Consider the following 18061-nt stretch of genomic DNA (forward strand, 5'->3'; position numbering starts at 1 on the left):
GGAGCTCAGATGAGAGGAAGGGAAGGGTGGTGGATGGGAGTGGAAAGGATGGGAGTGGGTATTTGCCTTATGACTTAACTACCCACCTTATAAGGGGGAAAGGGCCCTTGGTATATAGATAGACATCAAAAGTGATGAAATTCTTGCACTGAATATGAATCAGAAGAGAAATAATGGTCTCAAGCTGTCAGGAAATATTTAATTTGGAAGTGGGCAGAAACACCTTCACAAACGGTGTAGGCAGTAAATGAAATAAACTTCCTGCAGAGGCAGTGCAACGTAGAATGTTTCAGAGTTTTAAGACTTGTTTAGACAAACACCTTAGAAACATGCTGTAATGTATGCCAACTGTTTGGTTTGACTATTTATTTCCTTCTTATCTACTCTTAGCATCTGACCTAGTTACGGACCAAAAGGTTTCCTATCAGTATGAAGTGGTCTTGCTGTTGAAGTGCTGCATCTTGCTACACTGCTTCTGACCCAGGGCAGTGGGCGAGATGCAGGGATGACCCGTCATCCAGGAGCCATGATAAGAGGGAGGGAGGGGGGGTGAATGGGAGTGGAGTATGTAAGGATGGAATGGGTGGAAGTGGATCTTATGTCTTTGTTTTTTGGCTACCTCCCTTGTAAGGGGGAAAAAAGCTGTTGGTATATGTATGTATGCTCTTCCTTTGTACCTTTGTATATGTGTATACATGGGAAGCATGATGACTGAGTGGGCTAAGGTGCCAATGTCAGGAAGTAAGATATTTGATGGATGGTGGTTCCAGTCCTCCCAGTCAACAAATAATGGTTTTAAATCTAAGAGTTCCAACAAAAGATGTCTAGCCATCTCAATGAGCAGGGGGATATTTAAATGAATTTACAGAGTGTAGTATACAGCAAAACTGCAATGCTTATGGAGTCCTGTCCCTCAAACTCCAATTATCGTATCCAGTTTTAAATTCATGAATGGTTCCAACTTGGGTTATAGCACCTGCTTCTCTAATTATCACTTATCTGAGCCATATCCTTTAGCTATTGGGTCATTGTGTTCTCCAATTGATATATATAACAAGGTATTGCCCCAGGAATATATAATGCAACTTGTTTTCCACTCCTAGTTGACCTCACTGCAGTTAAAGTCTCCCAGAAATCATATATATATATATATATATATATATAGTGTTGGGGGTTAAGCTGCCATGAGGTCTCTTTCATTCAACCCTTTAGTTCCAATATTCAGTTGGATTGCTTCAGCTTTCCCTTCGCCCAGATTTACTGTTTTCCACCATCATGTCATTTCTCACAACAGCAGTCACCCCCCCCCCCAACCCATTTTATCTTCTCTATCTTTTCTTCACATAATTCATCTTTTATTCACCACTGATTAAGCAACATTTTTGGGGAGGCTTGGTCTCTACTAAGCAAAATGTCAGGCTCATTTACCATTAGGTAATCATTTATGTCCAACTTCGCTAATAGTAAACTGACTACATTAATAAGTAAAATCTACTTATACTTTTCTCTTAGTGTTTCCTGACATTTTTAAAAATAATTCACTCATAATCTGATTGAGAACTCTCCACATTTTTTCTACAGTCATTTCATTGCTGGCCTTGGTTTCTTTTACAAGTTCCTGTATCTTTTGCAAGAGGCCAGTAGAGGTAGACATTTAAGGTAGATCGGAGTAGATCGAGGGGTAGAAGGACAGGAAGGAAACTTTATAGTCATTTTATTAGGATGTTATGATACAATGGCCGACAGGAAGGGCTTGGTCATCCACTCGCTGCCCGCGTCTTGTATATATTTAAAAGTGCTGAGTTGTAGGTTGAATGAGAGTGTCGCCTGGTGTTTTGAAATATTATTAAATAGAGGTGACTGATTGTAATAATGCTGATATAGAAAAAATTGTAAGCGGACAAGCCATTTTTGTTACGACATAATGCTTACGTGGTGGTATCGTTTAGAAGAGTATAACAGCCTCTCTAATTGGAGAAAAAGGTGGAGAAAAATTATTGGCACAGAAAGGAAAAGTCATGCCCTTAAGGTGCGGCACTTGTTTGAGAAGTAAAAGACTATTGGATGAATGAAAGAGTGATGTCAGAACGAAGGTGGCTTGACGTAATGTAGAGAGTTCCGGGTGGGACTCTCTGGGTGTACTGATTGAGACCAAGAAGCATCTAAAAGCTACACCTATTTTATTCACCCCTCAAGATAACCAGGCAAGGGGCCTTAAGAACTAACTTCAAGAACAAAGAGAAACGCTCTGAGAGGAGACAGGGGTGACACTTTTCATGATGTATTTAGGAATTATGATGGGGATTAGGAAGATGAAAGATGAATGGAATGAGAAATCAAAAGGTGAGATGGAGAGGGATAAGAAAGGGAGATGGCAGTTGATCAAAGTATACCGACCTTGGCTTGAGAGATGGTAACTCTGCCTCCTGGTTCGAATCTTACGAGATGCAGCAGCTTCAGCCTCTTTTCTCAGATCTTCTTCACTGTCTGTATCTGATGAAAAGAGAGTTCAGTCAATGAACATTTTGTAGGCAGCTTCATTTACTAATCCCCATACTGGGGTACTGACTGCATAGTAACATGTAACCAGTACTTTAGAGACTGTTTTGGGGTGCCCCCTACAGACCAGAACTATACATCATTTGTCTATATTATGAGTCAAAACCTTTACTCATAGAGGGGTGATGATAATTTTGTACTCCTTTATAGGAACATAAGAATGAAAGAGACTGCAAGAGACCATAAGGCATACACTAGGCAGTTCCACGTCCATTACCACTTATCATCTCCATCCATGCTACTCAATGGAATAGTGTAGAATAACCCAAAACCATGACCACACATATGACCAAAAGACTGTATACTGGAGTCCTACAAAGAGTGATATTCAAACCCTTCACAAATAATCTCCCAACACTAAACCCAGAAGATCATACCAAAACAAATAGACCTGGCCACAGAATCAAACTGACCTAGATGCATCCATCACAGAGGACACTGAATGTCTCATCTTACACTGCCCACATGAGCTATTCCCAGACAACATTGCAACATTTCCACCTTGAGTGACCTATGGGTGAGTTTGGTGGCTGTTGTCAATTCCCTGGGAATGGTGGGTCTCCTGCAAGACAAACCTGGGGCAATGATTGAAGGATTGAATGACTGAAAACAGGACATATCTCATCTTGTTTTACACTCACTCCAAATATCATAGAATATACTTACTGAAGAAACTATAGGCTAACTGGTGCCCATAGCTGGTTTAAGGACCAAACATTTCCTGATTCACAGAACTAGGGAAACAGATCGACTAATTTGGTTTAAAATTTGTAACCAAGTCTAGGTAAACTAACCTTTAGCACTTGTATGTGGACTAACTGCTGATCTTCTGGACTGTTTTAGAGGAGTAATCTGTAATGGGGACAAAAAACACAATCATTAAAATTTTCACATCATACTACCCTCATTATTCTATTTATCTTGTGAAGAAAGATTAGTAAAAGAAGTGTGGAAAGCAGAGGTGGAAGGAGTGAATATGAGGGGGCATCCTAGGATGAGATGGATGGATGGGGTGAATGGGGCATTACAAAAGAGAGGAATGTCTGTGGAGGAAGGACAGGAGAGGACAGGAGAGGACAGAAGATAGGGGTGAATGGAGAGTTGTGTATACATGATGCTGTGATGCATGAGGGGGAGTGGGTGGGGAATGGGGGGTGAGGAAGTATGTATGAGAAAAATTTGACGCAGCCCAAAGGGATTTCTCCCCATCTTCTCCTTTTCTGCATGAGGGGACGGAGAGGGGGGTCGCCGAATTTATGAAGCGGCTTTGCTGTGGATGTGCTGTCTCTTGCGACACTGCTTCTGACCCAGGGCAGTGGACAGGATGCAGGAATGAACTGTCATCCAGGAGGTGCCAAGATAAGAGGGAGGGAGGAGGGTGGAGGGGAGTGGAATATATAGGAAATGGAAAGGGAGGGAGTGGTATCTATGCTTTTTTCCCCAGTGTAGGGGGAAAAAGCCTTTGGTATATGTATGTATCTTGTCAACTCTCCAAAATTTATCAATCATAGCTCAATACAATATAATGAAAATTATAATTTACAACTCCACAATATTTACAATGCAAATATATACATACAGACGTATACCAACGGGTTTTTCCCCTTTACAAGGGAGGTAGCCAAAGTCAAAGGCATAAATCCACTTCCACCCATTTCATCCCCACTTACTCCACTACCATTCACCACCCCTCCCTCCCTCTTTTCTTGGCTCCTCCTGGATGATGGGTCATCCCTGCATCTTGCCCACTGCCCTGGGTCAGAAGCAATGTAGCAAGAAACAGTATATCCACAGCAAGGCTACTTCATTTAATAGGTAATCCCCCCCCCCCTATATATCGCTCATTCATTTCAACAATGACAATTCAAAAATTGAAGATTTTGAGTTATTTATACCACTGAATTTGCCATTTTCTATATTTATTTGTGGTAAGAACACCATAACTCTAGTAGCAAAACTGGCCGCTAGATGTTGCTCAAGGCAATAACGTCATAATTCCAAATTTATTTTTCAAATAGGCACAAAGCATGTTTATAATAAATATATTTTTTAATATGAGATGTCATGTACTACATTTAATCATGAAATAAAAATTCATTGCTAAATACCTTGTTTAAAAGTTCCATAATTAAAAGTTTATTTTGCTTCTCCTGAAAAGTAGCATTTTTTGAGTTATGTCAGTGTTTAAATGAATGAGCGATATATATATATATATATATATATATATATACACATACACACACACACTAGACCACCCATGACCCGTTGGGTCAAATAAAATTTTAAATGATGCGTTGTTAATAAAATGGTCAATAAATCTTTATTAAGACAATGCTCTATTCAATAGACAAAGGCAGTGACTTGATTAGTTACAAGAAGTGAAATGCAGAAGATTGTGATGTCATGTTGTCATTGCTTGGAACACTACGCATATGATTTATATGGTTCGTAATATTTCAATAAACTCATTATGCCTCATAGATGCTAATTCAGGAGTTGGCTATACTTTTAAATACTGAATATGAACATTTTAAATATTAATGGTCAGAAAATATGTAACTTGAAAATTGGAAATTAAAAAATTGGCAAATTGGAAAATTAGCAGTTGTATCGTCTCGCGTTCAGCGCTGGGGTTCCTTGGGACCCACAGACCACATGTCGTGACATCATGTCTCTTCTTCTGATTGGCTGGTCCTAAGTTATTACGTCATATCTTTTCTTCTCATTGACTGGTCCTCAGTCGTGACGTCATATCTCTTCTTCAGTAGATGGTTTCAAGCAAGATAACATACAAGACGATCAGAATTTTATAAGTACAGTCAAACCTCGAAAGCCTGGACCCAGAATGACCGGACCCTCATATGATCGGTCGAGATGAACAAAGGACAGACTTTTCAAGCAAAGTTCCCTATTTGTCCGGTAGGTGGCAGCGACGGCCGTACACGTGTACTCAAGCCCGGCCAAGTCAGGCCGCCACCAGGGCTGCCGTTTCGTAGAATTTTGTACCAAAATGTAGTAAAATAGCAGCATGTGGCAACTGCACAAGGACATGAGAAAATTTTTTCTACATATCAGCGGGCTGTTAAAAACATTAAAAAAATCAAACTTTTGTTTAAAAATCATAGAACTAGTTATCAAATAATAAATGGTACATCAAAATATGACTTTTATTGGTAATTGTGTTACATACATATACCAAGGCTTCCTCCCCCTTACAAGGGGGGTAGCCAAAAAGAAAAAGGCACAAAATCACTCCCACCCATCCCCTCCCTGAACACACTCCACACCCCTCCACCCTCCCTCCCATCTTAGCACCTCCTAAATGACGGGTCATCCCTGCACCTTGTCCACTGCCCTGGGTCAGAAGCAGTGTCGCAAGACACAGCACATCCATAGCAAGGCCACTTCATTAAATCGGCGACCCCCCTCTCCGTCCCCCCCATTGCATAAAATGAGAGGACGGGGAGAAATCCCTTCAGGCTGCGTCAAATTTTGCTCACACATACTACCTCACCTCCCATCCACCTGTCCATTCCACCGGTAATTGTGTTACTTATAAAATATTATACCCGAAAAGATACATTTTTACGGTGTAGAAAAAAATTATACGCTAAAGTTTCAGCTTTCTTTTAGCACCAGGGCTGCCGTTTCGTATAATTTTGTACCAAAACGTAGTAAAATAACGGCATGTGGCAACTGCACAAGGACATGAGGATATTTTTTCTACATAGCGGCCTATTAAAAACATTCAAAAACTCAAACTTTTGTTTAAAAATCATAGAACTAGTTATCAAATAATAAATGGTACATCAAAATATGACTTTTATTGGTAATTATGTTACTTATAAAATATTATACCCCAAAAGATACGTTTTTACGGTGTAGAAAAAAATTCTACGCTAAAGTTTCAGCTTTCTTTTAGCGATAATAATATAAAAAAGAATAGTTTTTATATCTTACTGAATATGTTAGGGCATGGGGGCCTTATATACATTCAAGAATAAAAATACTAGAACCAACATTTTGTTAAAGTTTGACAAGTATATCTTGCTATAAATGTCTGCACACGCCCGAGAAAAATGTATGCCCCGGTATGGCAACACTCCCATTCTACACGGCAGTGTAGAAAACGCGGCAACCCTGGCCGCCACCACTGTCCCGCGTGGATACCTTCCGATATTTACAGTGTTATAGTGCTATTGTGCGTCTATTGTGCATCCATAACCATGCCTCCCAAGCCACTAAAGCCTCGCAAAACTACTAAGGTGATGCTGAACCTCCAGCAGAAGCTACAAATATTAAAAACTTGAAAAGGGAACTACTGTGGCGCAAGTGTGTGAGGAATATGGGTGTAAGAAGCAGACCGTGTCGGACATCAAAAAGGCCAAAGAAAAATTACAATCTTATGCCACTAAATTCAGCATTGACGGTTCAGCCAGCAAAAGTGGGAAGGTAGCTGCAAGAAAATATATGAAAACTGGAAAGATAAACCTATTAGATGAGGGAGTTATGAAGTGGTATCTGTCGCAAAAAAGTTAGGGAAGTGGAGATCATAGCCGCAGCACAAGAAATTGCCGAAAATCTAGGCATAACGGATTTCAAAGGAAGTGATGGGTGGTTGTGGCGCTTTAGAAACCGACATGGTCTTTTTAATGTAACAACACATGGGGAGAGTGGAAGTGCCAACAGTGAGAGTATGGAGCCGTTTAAGTTAAAACTGATGAAGCTGATCGAGGAGGAAAGGCTGTCGCAGTCTCAGGTGTATAACGCCGATGAAACAAGGTTTTATTGGCGGTCGATGCCCAGAAATACTCAGGTGACAAAGCATGAGGGAAAGGCTAAGGGGAAGAAGCTGTCTAAGGAGAGATTGTCAGCCCTATGTGGAACCAATGCCACCGGTACTCACAGACTGAAGCTAGCTATTGTTGGCAAATCATAAAAGCCCCAAGCCCTTAAGGACATTGACCTTGAGCGTGACCTACCTGCCATCTACTACAATTCAAAAAATGCCTGGTTCACATCTTACATATTCGCCAGCTGGTTCACAAAACATTTTGTGCCCGCAGTACGAAAATTTCAAATAGAAGTTTTGGGCATCAAACCTGAGGATGTCAAGGCTATCCTCATCCTTGACAACGCGCCGGCACACCCTGGCGTAGAGCAGCTTACGAGTGCTGACGGGCGTAAGCCCTTGTACCTCCCACCAAACACCACATCGTTGATCCAACCCATGGATCAGGGCATAACTGGTGCTCTAAAGAGGCGCTACAGCCGCAAATATATGCGCGAGGTGTTAGTTGTCAATGAAGACGAGGAGGATGAAATAGAAGACACCAGCGGTGCCAGGACCCTAGAAAACATCAAGGCCTACAGTATACGGTCTGCCATCTACAACCTCGCAGGTACTTGGAGTGATATGAAGATGTCAACACTTGTTAACTGCTGGAAGCCCTTACTTGAGGACAAGGATAGCCAGGGAACAGATTTCGAGGGGTTCGATGGTTTTGAGGCTGTGGACTTCCACCGAATGTTTCGAGAGGCAGGTGAACAAGATGTCAGGCATGGTTGGATGAGGGTGATGGGTTACAGGGTCATGAGGTAATGACGCCCGAATCAATTGCCAATGACCTTCAGAGGGACGACGATAACGAAGAGGAGGAAGAAGAGGAGGATGAGCCTGCCCCTAAGTACAAACCGTCTGAACTCCGAACCTGTGTGGACAAAATTATCAGATATACAGAGTACACCAATGAACAAGAAGCCACCAGCCACTACACACAGCTTCGGTTGTTAAGGGAGTTTATAATAAAGCAACAGCACAAGGGAGGCAAGCAGTCCAAGATTAGCTCCTTATTTGCCCCTCGTCCTAGGCCTGCTACCAGTACCCTAGAGAACCCTATACCAGGTCACAGCCACATCCCAGACCCTCAACCTGGACCTGGTATCCTGATGGAAACATCGTACTCTGAGTCAGATTAATCTCAGAGTCCAGTATCCTGTACATAGTGTAAATACATCGTAGGGTAAGTTAAATGAAAACTTTTACCTTTTATTAATACACTAAATGTACTGTACCATATCCTATCATTTAAAAAAAGCAAAAGATTGAGCCCAGTAGTTAGTACCTAACGTAATAAAAAATACAGTACAGTACACTGTATGTACAGTACATTTACATACCTGTATTACAGTTATTATTAGTACTATTATTACAGAATTATTAGTACTATTATTACAGTATTGTTATTATTACAGTGTTAGAGTATTATTCTTATGTGTTTCTATGCCATATCATACATTACCTATACGCATACCGCTACAAAAATCTACAGGTGTTAGGGCGACATTTTAGATGACCGGACTTTTGGGATGACCGGACCGCCCTTCCCCCCCAATTAGTCCGGGCTTCCGAGGTTCGACTGTATATAGATAGACATATATAATGTTGGGTCAAATAAAATTTTAAATGATACACTGTTATAAGAAGTGAAATGCAGAAGATTGTGCCGTCATGTCATCGATGCTTGGAACACTACGCATTATATGATGTCGTGACGTCATGTCTCTTCTTCTGATTGGGTGGTCCTCAGTCGTGATGTCATCTCTTCTTCTGATTGGCTGGTCTTCAGTTGTGACGTCATATCTCTTCTTCTGATTGGCTGGTAGACGGTTTCAAGCAAAATAACAAACAAGATGATCAGAACTTTATATGTATGTATGTATATATATATATATATATATATATATATATATATATATGATTTTATGCCTTTTCCTTTTTGGCAACCTCTCTTGTAAGGGAGAAAAAGCCTTGGTATATGTATGTATGTGTACCTTATCAAATGCCTTTTGTAGGTCCAGAAAGGCACAGTCTGCCCAACCATCTCTTGTATTATGTCTATTAATCTTGAGTAGAAGCAGATCAAGTTTGTTGTACATGATCTTCCTTGTCTGAATCCAAATTTATTTGGATTCAGTATAGTTTTTCTTCCAAATGTTTAACCTTGTCTGAATCCAAATTGATTTGGATTCAGTATAGTTTTTCTTCCAAATCTTTAACCCATCTATTTTTGATGACCTTTTCACAAATTTTTGCTACTGTGCTTGTCAGGGAAACCGGTCTGTAATTTGATGGGTCTTTCTTGTTTCCTCCCTTATAAATCGGTACAATGTTTGCATTCTTCCAGTCCTGTGGCACTTTTCCTTCTTTAAGTGAGAATTTAATTATATTGTATATTTTATCTGTTAATTCTTCCATGCATTCTTTCAGTATCCAATATACAATTCTGTCTGGACCATGTGATTTTCTGACGTCAAGATTTTTTATTTGGTCGCTGATTTCCTTCTGTGTTACAATTATTTCTTTCATTGAGGGGGGGATCTCTCTATTTCCTCACAGGTGAGTTTTCTATTGTGAATACTGACTTGAACTGGTTGTTCATAATTTCAGCCATTTCCAGTTCTTCTGTATATTCATATCTACCTTGCCACAGCTTTTCTATTTTCTTGTTTCTTCCGTTTGCCATTTACATACCTGTAAAATAGTTTGGGTTCTTCCTTGCATTTTTCTATTATTTTTTTTTCATAGTTTCTCTTTTCATCTCTGTGTATTTTTACATACTCATTTCTTAGTTTGATGTACATTAGCCATTTGCTTGTTTTCTTGTCTCTTTTCCATTTTTTCCTAGCTTTGTCTCTTTATCCTTAGCCTCACTACACCTTTTGTTGTACCAGCTTTTTATGTATGTTCTTTCCATTTTTTGTTGTGGTACATATTTATTCACTCCCTCATTATAAATTTCTTTTAGTACATTCCATTTCCCTTCCATCCCTGTTTCTTCATTTTGGAATTTTTCCCAGTTTGCATTGCGAAAGAATTTTTTGAGTTTCTCAAAACTTGTTTTGTTGTACATTACTTTTCCTATTCTATGTTTATAATTTCTGCTTTGATCCATTTGCTCTTTCAACTCAAATTCTATTAGTACATGGTCACTCTTTCCTATCGGAGTTTTGTAATCAATTTCATTGACAATTTCAGGCTCTGTCGTAAGTATTAAATCCAGTCTTGATGGTTCTTGACTACCTCTGTATCTGGTATTTTCCTTTATCCACTGAGTCATTGTGTATTCAATTGTCATGTTGAGTAGGACGTTGCCCCAGAGTGCCTCTCCACCCTTCACTGTCATTTCCTCCAAACATATTTCTTTTGTGTATATTTACCTGGTTGTATTTTACAGGACAAGAGCTATGCTTGTAGCGACCCGTTTTCGTATCTCTCGACATCCAGTTTATTCTTAAAATCGTGTATAGTTTTGGCTTTCACTGTTTCTCCGTTCAGTTTGTTCCACACATCAATCACTCTATGTGGGAAGCTATTCTTTTTCAGGTCTCTTCTGTAGCTGTCTTTCTTTAGATTCTTTTTGTGTCCTCTTGTTTCTCTTCTGTCCCACTTTAATAAGTCGTCTCTGTCAAGAATTTCCATCCCTTTCATAATTCTGAAATAGATCAACAAATCGCTTCTTTCTTTTCTCTGTTCCAGTGATGACAGATGTAATTTTTCCAATCTTTGTTTGAATGTCAGGTTTGTCAGTGTAGGCGCCATCTTTATTGCTGCTCTTTGTTTTCTATCTAACTTTCTTATGATCTTTTTTGTGCTAGGTGCCCATTGTGTTTCAGCATATTCTAGTTTAGGTCTTATCAGTGTAACAACTATTTTTTTAACCATCTCTTCATCTATGTAGTCGAAGGCCATTTTCATTGACCTCAATAACTTATAAGTCTCTCAAAATCATTTATTGACATGTTAATCAGGTGTCAAGTCACTTGAGATGATTACTCTCAGGTCCCTTTCTGAATTGACTTCTTTGACTTCTTCGTTTCCAATTTTGTACTGTCCCAATACTCTATTTTTACTTTTTCCAAATTCCATTATGCTACATTTATTTAATGATGAAATTCATCTCACTTTTCCGACTCCATTCCCATATTTTGTTTAGATCTTCTTGTAGCGATATGCAATCTTCTTCTGTTCTTACTCTCTTGAGTAATTTGGCATCGTCAGCAAAGAAGTTCATATAACAGTTTACTCCCTCATCCATATCATTTATATATATGGCAAACATTAACGGAGCCAGTACAGAGCCTTGTGGAACGCCACTTTTCACATCTTCCCAGTTCGAATTTTTGTCTCTAAGTACCACTCATTTTTCATCCATTCCAGCAGTTTACCTTGTATTCCTCCTATTATTTCAATTTTTCTTATTAATTTTTTATGTGGTACTTTGTTGAATGCCTTCTGCAAATCCAAAAAGATACAATCTGCCCAGCCACCTCTTTCTTGTATTATCTCAATTAATCTCGAGTAAAAGCAGATTAGGTTTGTGGTGCGTGTGTGTGTGTGTATTTACCTAGTTGTATTTTACGGGAAAGGGGAGCTATGCTCGTGGTGTCCCATCTTTATATCTCATTTTATCTAAACCATTTTTAAATTCATGTATTGTTTTTGCACACACCACTTTCTCATCTAACTTGTTCCAAATGTCTATTACTCTGTGAGGAAAGCTATTCTTTTTCAGATCTCTTCTATAGCTGTCTTTCTTGATTTTCTTTCCGTGTCCTCTTGTATTTCTTTCATCCCATTTTATTAGATCCTCTCTATCAATAATTTCTATGCCTTTCATGATTCTGTAAATAGTTATCAAATCTCTTCTCTCTCTTCTCTGCTCTAGTGTCTGTAGCTCAAGTTTTGCTAGTCTCTCTTCATATGATAGTTTTGAGAGTGTTGGTGCCAATTTTGTAATTGCTCTTTGTATTCTTTCAAGTTTTGTTATACATTTTTTTGTATTTGGTGACCACATCGTTGCTGCATATTCCAATCTTGGTCTTATCAGGGTGATTAATATTTTCTTCACCATTTCTTCATCCAGGTATGTAAATGCAACTTTGATTGTTCTTATTAAATTATAAGTTTCTCCAAAAATCTTGTTTATATGTTTCTCAGGTGACATTATTCATAATAATGACTCACAGGTCCTTCTCATTTTCTACTTTATTTTTATTCCTTCTTCTCCCAATTTATATGATCCTTCTATTCTTTTTTTTTTTTGCTTTTTCCAAATTCCATTATACTACATTTTTTGGTATTGAACTCCATCTCCCACTTCCTACTCCGTTCCCATACTTTATTGAGATCAATCTGTAGTGACACACAATCTTCTTCCGTGTTTACTTTTTTTTTTTTTTTTTTTTTTTGCGTCATCTGCAAAGGAGCTCATGTAACTTTCAATTTCTTTATCCATATCAATAATATATATAGCAAACATTATTGGGGCCAGAACTGTTCTTTGGGGAACACCGCTTATTACTTCATCCCAGTTAGAGTGTTTGTCTCTATCACTACTCTCATTTTTCTTTCTTGCAAAAAGTCTTCCATCCATTTTAGCAGTTTGCCCTGTATTCCTACTTCAGTTTCTAATTTCTTAAGTAACTTCTTATGTTGTACTTTGTCAAAAGCTTTTTTTAGGTCTAGAAATGCACAATCAGCCCATCCATCTCTTTCTTGTATTATATCTATTAGCCTTGAATAGAAACATATTAAATTGGTGACGCATGATCATCCTTGTCTGAATCCAAACTGCCTTGGATTTAGTACATTGTTTTTTCTAAATACTTTACCCATCTACTTTTGATAATTCTTTCACATATTTTTGCTATTGTACTTGTGAGAGACTGGTCTATAGTTTGTAGGGTCCTCTTTATTTCCTCCTTTGTATATAGGTACTATATTTGCTCTTTTCCAATCTTTTGGAACTTTTCCTTCTTTCAAGGAACTGTTTATTATGCTTTGTATTTTGTCTGCCAGTTCATTCTTGCATTCTTTCAAAATCCAGTTTGCTATTTCATCTGGTCCATGCGATTTTCTGACATCAAGATTACTCAAGTGTTTCATTATTTCGTTCTTTGTTACTTCTATTTCTTTCATGGGGGAACTTTCTCTTCCCATTCGATCTCTCCAGGTTGTATGTTCTCCCTTGTAAACACAGATTTAAAAGGCCTGTTCATAATTTCTGCCAGTTCTATTTCCTCTGTGTATTTAACTCCTCCTTGTTGTAATTTCTCTAATTCTTGTTTGTTTTTCAGTTTGTTGTTTACAAATCTGTAAAATAGTTTTGGTTGATCTTTACATTTTTCTATGACATCTTGTTCATAATTTCTTTTTTTGTCTCTGCACACTTGTACATATTAATTTCTATAACTAGTATATATTTTCCATTTTTCAGGTCTTTTGTTTTTCTTCAATTTGGTCCAAGTTTTATCTCTTTTGTCTTTCAACTCCTTACAACTTTTGTCGTACCAGCACTTTACATATTCTTTTTCTTGTTTTTGTCTTGGGACATACTTTTCCACTCCTTTTTTTTTTTTTTTTAATAAATTTTTGTCAAAATATTCCATTTCTCTTCTACTGTTGTATCTTTTTTGTATATTCTTTTCCAGTTTTCATTTTGAAAGAATTCTCTTATTTTATCAAAATTTGTTTTTTTATACATCAATCTTCCTTTTCTATATTGTTCATTTTTTTCGTGTATTTTTCCTCATTTAGTTCTAGTTCTATCAATATGTGGTCACTTTTACTTATTAGTGCCTGGTATTCTATCTTTTCCACTATTTCAGGTTCTGATGTGATTATTAGGTCTAGTCTCAATGGTTCTTCTTCATTTCCATACCTAGTGTTCTCTTGAATCCACTGTGTCATTGTGTGGTCAATAATCATCTCAAGTAGAACATTTCCCCATGAGTCTTCTCCACCCTTTACTGTCATTTCTGACTCCGTTCTGTTCTCGTTTTTTTCTTTAGCTTCTTGCCTTTTCATTTTTTCTTCCTCTCTTTCCTCTTTATTCATTTCTCTTTTTATCCATACCTTTTTATATTGTTCACTTGTTGCTAGCTTCCCTGTTTTTGCTAATATATTCTCTGCTGTTGTTTGTGACCTGAATTTAATCTTAATTGGTCTGGTCTTATCTGTACTATATTTTCCGAGTCTAAACATCTCTTTAATTTGTTTCATGATTTCAGGTTCATCTTCCTGAACTAATTCTAGTAAACTGTTTACTTTTTCTTTTTCCTCTTTAATTCTTGTGGTTCTATTTTGGTTAAATTTCTCTTCCATTCCTAATATAATTATACATTTCGCACCCAAGTATCTAAAACTATCCACTTCTTCCAATCGCTCTCCCTTAATGCTCACTTCCAGTCTGCTGCCACTTTCACCCCTTGTACATCTCATCACCTTACTTTTACCCACATTTATCTTCAGCTTTCTTCTTTCACACACTCTCCCAAACTCTGTCACCAACTTCCTCAATACCTCCTCTGATCCTGCTACAAGCGCGGTGTCATCCGCAAACAACAGCTGGCTCACCTCCCACTTTTCTCCATTTTCTTTAAACATCTCCAATCCCTGACCCATAACCCTTGCATTTACCTCTCACACCACCCCATCCCTGTATAAGTTGAACAGCCAGGGTGACATAACACATCCCAGATGAAGTCCCACCTTTACCTCAAACCACTCACTCTCTCCATTTTTAATCCTGACACATGCTCTACTACTCTCGTAAAAACTCTTGACAGCTCCTAGAAGCTTTCTTCCTATCCCGTATATCTGCAATACCTCCCACAGTGCCTTCCTGTCTACCCTGTCATAAGCCTTTTCCAGATCTATAAAAGCCCAAAAAACATCCTTACCTTTTCCTATAGCTTTATCACATATCTGTCTTACCAAAAAAATCTGATCTACAAAACCTCTATCCATCCTAAATCCACACTGTTCCTCACCAATTACTCCCTCTGTTCCTCTCCTAATCCTCTCAATCAAGATTCTCTCATAAGCCTTCCCAACTACTCTTAACAAACTGATCCCTCTGAAACTAATACACTCACACTTGTCCCCTTTCCCCTTGTAAAGTGAAAGTATACAGGCACTCCTCCAGTCCTCTGGCACTCTACCCTCTCTCCAGCAAACATTAAATAACCTCACCAGCCAGCCCACCATCACTGTATCTCCTTTTTTTTTTTTTAGACATTCTGCATGGCATCCATCCAGACCAGGTGCCTTACCTGCTCTCTTCATCTTAACAACTGCCTTCACTTCATCCTTCTTTATTTCTCCTCCATTTTCCTAACTCATCACAATCATTTCCTTAGCACTTCCCATTACCACTATCTTTCCCTCCCTATCCTCCTTCACATTTAGCAACTCCCCAAAATACTCTGCCCACCTTCCTTTTATTGCCTTCTCATCCATTATCATCTCTCCATCTGCACCTTTTACCTTTTCTTCTCTACTTGATTTGCCTCCTCTTCCTCTCTTAATTTCTTTCCAAAACATCTTTTTATTACTTTCAAAATTTTCTGTCATACTCTTACCCCATTTCACATCTGTTCTCTTTGCCTCCTTTACCTTGTGCTTTACTTCTCTTTTCTTTGTACCTCTCATATAACTCCCTCATCCTATTTTGTAACCAATTTGTGAAAGATTGCTTCTTCTCTTCTACAACCTTGTTTCTTCATCCCACCATTCACTACCCTTCCTTCTATTTCCTCCCATCCTTCTCGTTACACACACCATCTTTGCACACTTTGTGACTCTCTCCTAAAACCATCCTCATTCCTCCTCCACTCTTAGCTGTACTCTATCCTTCACTCCCTTCCACTCCTCTCTCAACTTCTCCTTGTACTCCTTCTCCTTTTCCTTTAAAGAGTTCACTCTAAGCACCTCCCTACCTTTTGTCCTTTTCCTCTTTCTCCATCTATCCTCCACCCTCAACTTACCTTCCACCAAAAAATGATCTGATATTCTCCCACTCTCTCCCCTTAGCACATGTACATCCTTAACTCTTCCTATTATACTCCTATCTACCACTACATATTCCATTAACACTATCTACCACCCTTCCATCCACCACCTTCTCCCATGTGTACTTATGCTTGACTTTCTTCCAAAACACTGTATTTACTATCATCAACTCTCAAGACACATCACCATCAACTCTCCACTACAATTCTTTCCTGGAACTCCACATTTCCCAACCACTCCGTCAATTGGTTCATTTCCTACCCTAGCATTAAGGTTTCCCAATACTACTACATTGACTTTCCTCTCTAATCCCTATATGCACTCATTTAAATATACCCAAAAAGCCTCCTATCTTCCACACTCCTCTCACTACCAGGCCCATATGCACTTACAAAAACCCACATCTCCTTTCCCAGTTTCACCTTCATCCACATTATCCTTGAAGAAACCTCCTTTCACTCCACTTCACATTTACCTATCTATTCACTTACTAGTATAGCCACCCCTTCTCTCCCTCGCCCTCTCTTCACTCCTGGGAACCTCCCAACTACACTCCCAAGCACACACTCAACCTTCCCTCTATATATATATATATATATATATATTTTGCTTCTGACCCAGGCAGTGGCCAGGAGACAGGGATGACCCTTCATCCACAAGGAGTTAACCCCTTCCATACGGTGCCACACACGTAGGCGTCATGAGGAGCAAGTGGATTCGCGACGCTGCCATATCGGCGTCTTGATTATATTTATTGTAGTCGCCCCTGTATTTTTACATTCTCCCTAATCTGCTCTTAATCCCATTCTCTGTGTTTTTCAAAATTCACGGGTGAAAGAGAGAATGATCGATATAAGCTGTGACTATATTTTATGATGCGAGTATTATTACGTCACGTTGTACGGCTGGCATTGGCTGCTGCCCGCGAGATTTAAGTCCCGTAGTGAAGTGGTTAAGGGGGAAAGGAAAGATGTGGGTGATGGATGGGAATAGAATGGATGGGGGCGGGTGCAAGTCTTGGGTGGTTACCTCCCTTTTAAGGAGGAAGAGGCCCTTGGGTGTGTGTGTGTGTGTGCATGTGTAATTACCTAGTTGCATCATATAGGAAGGGGAGCTATACTTGCGGTGTCTTTTCTCTGTATCTCGCAGTATCTAAATTGTTCTTAAATTCGTGATGGTTTTCGCACACACTCTCATTGTGTGTGCATTTACCTAGTTGTATTATATGGGAAGGGGAGCTATGCTCATGGTGACCCGTTTTTGTATCTCACAAGATCAAGTTTGTTCTCAAGTTCTTGTATCGTGTTTGCACACATTATTTCTTTATTCAATTTGTTCCATTTATCTATCACTGTGTGTGGAAAGCTGTTCTTTTTCAGGTCCCTCCTGTAGTTATCCTTTTTTGAGTTTCATTGCATATCCTCTTGTTTTTCCTTTGCCCCTCTGTCCCACTCTATATCAAGGCATTCTTTTCCTTTCATAATTCTGTAGATGGTTATTAGGTCCCCTCGCTCTCTTCTTTGTTCCAGGGTTGGCAATTCCAGTTTGGCCAGTCTTTTTTCATGTCAGGTTTGCAAATGTTGGGACCAACTTTGTCGTTGCTCTTTGTATTCTTTCTAATTTTCTTATATTCTTTTTTGTACTGGG

General features: G+C 38.9%; 1 protein-coding gene across 3 annotated transcripts in view; it reads right to left on the minus strand.

Moving 5' to 3' along the window:
- Positions 1-18061, minus strand: part of LOC143020018 (uncharacterized) — a 168728-nt gene that overhangs the window by 12334 nt on the left and 138333 nt on the right. For all 3 annotated transcript variants that reach the window (XM_076176126.1, XM_076176125.1, XM_076176124.1), the window contains 2 exons: positions 3354-3411; positions 2398-2493 (listed from right to left, as the gene is read on the minus strand). In XM_076176126.1, the coding sequence (XP_076032241.1) occupies positions 2398-2493; positions 3354-3411 (154 nt within the window). The remainder of the gene's footprint in view (positions 1-2397; positions 2494-3353; positions 3412-18061) is intronic.

Source organism: Oratosquilla oratoria, chromosome 38, assembly GCF_046742065.1.
Source record: "Oratosquilla oratoria isolate Oo_2021 chromosome 38, ASM4674206v1, whole genome shotgun sequence".
Classification (NCBI taxonomy): domain Eukaryota; kingdom Metazoa; phylum Arthropoda; class Malacostraca; order Stomatopoda; family Squillidae; genus Oratosquilla; species Oratosquilla oratoria.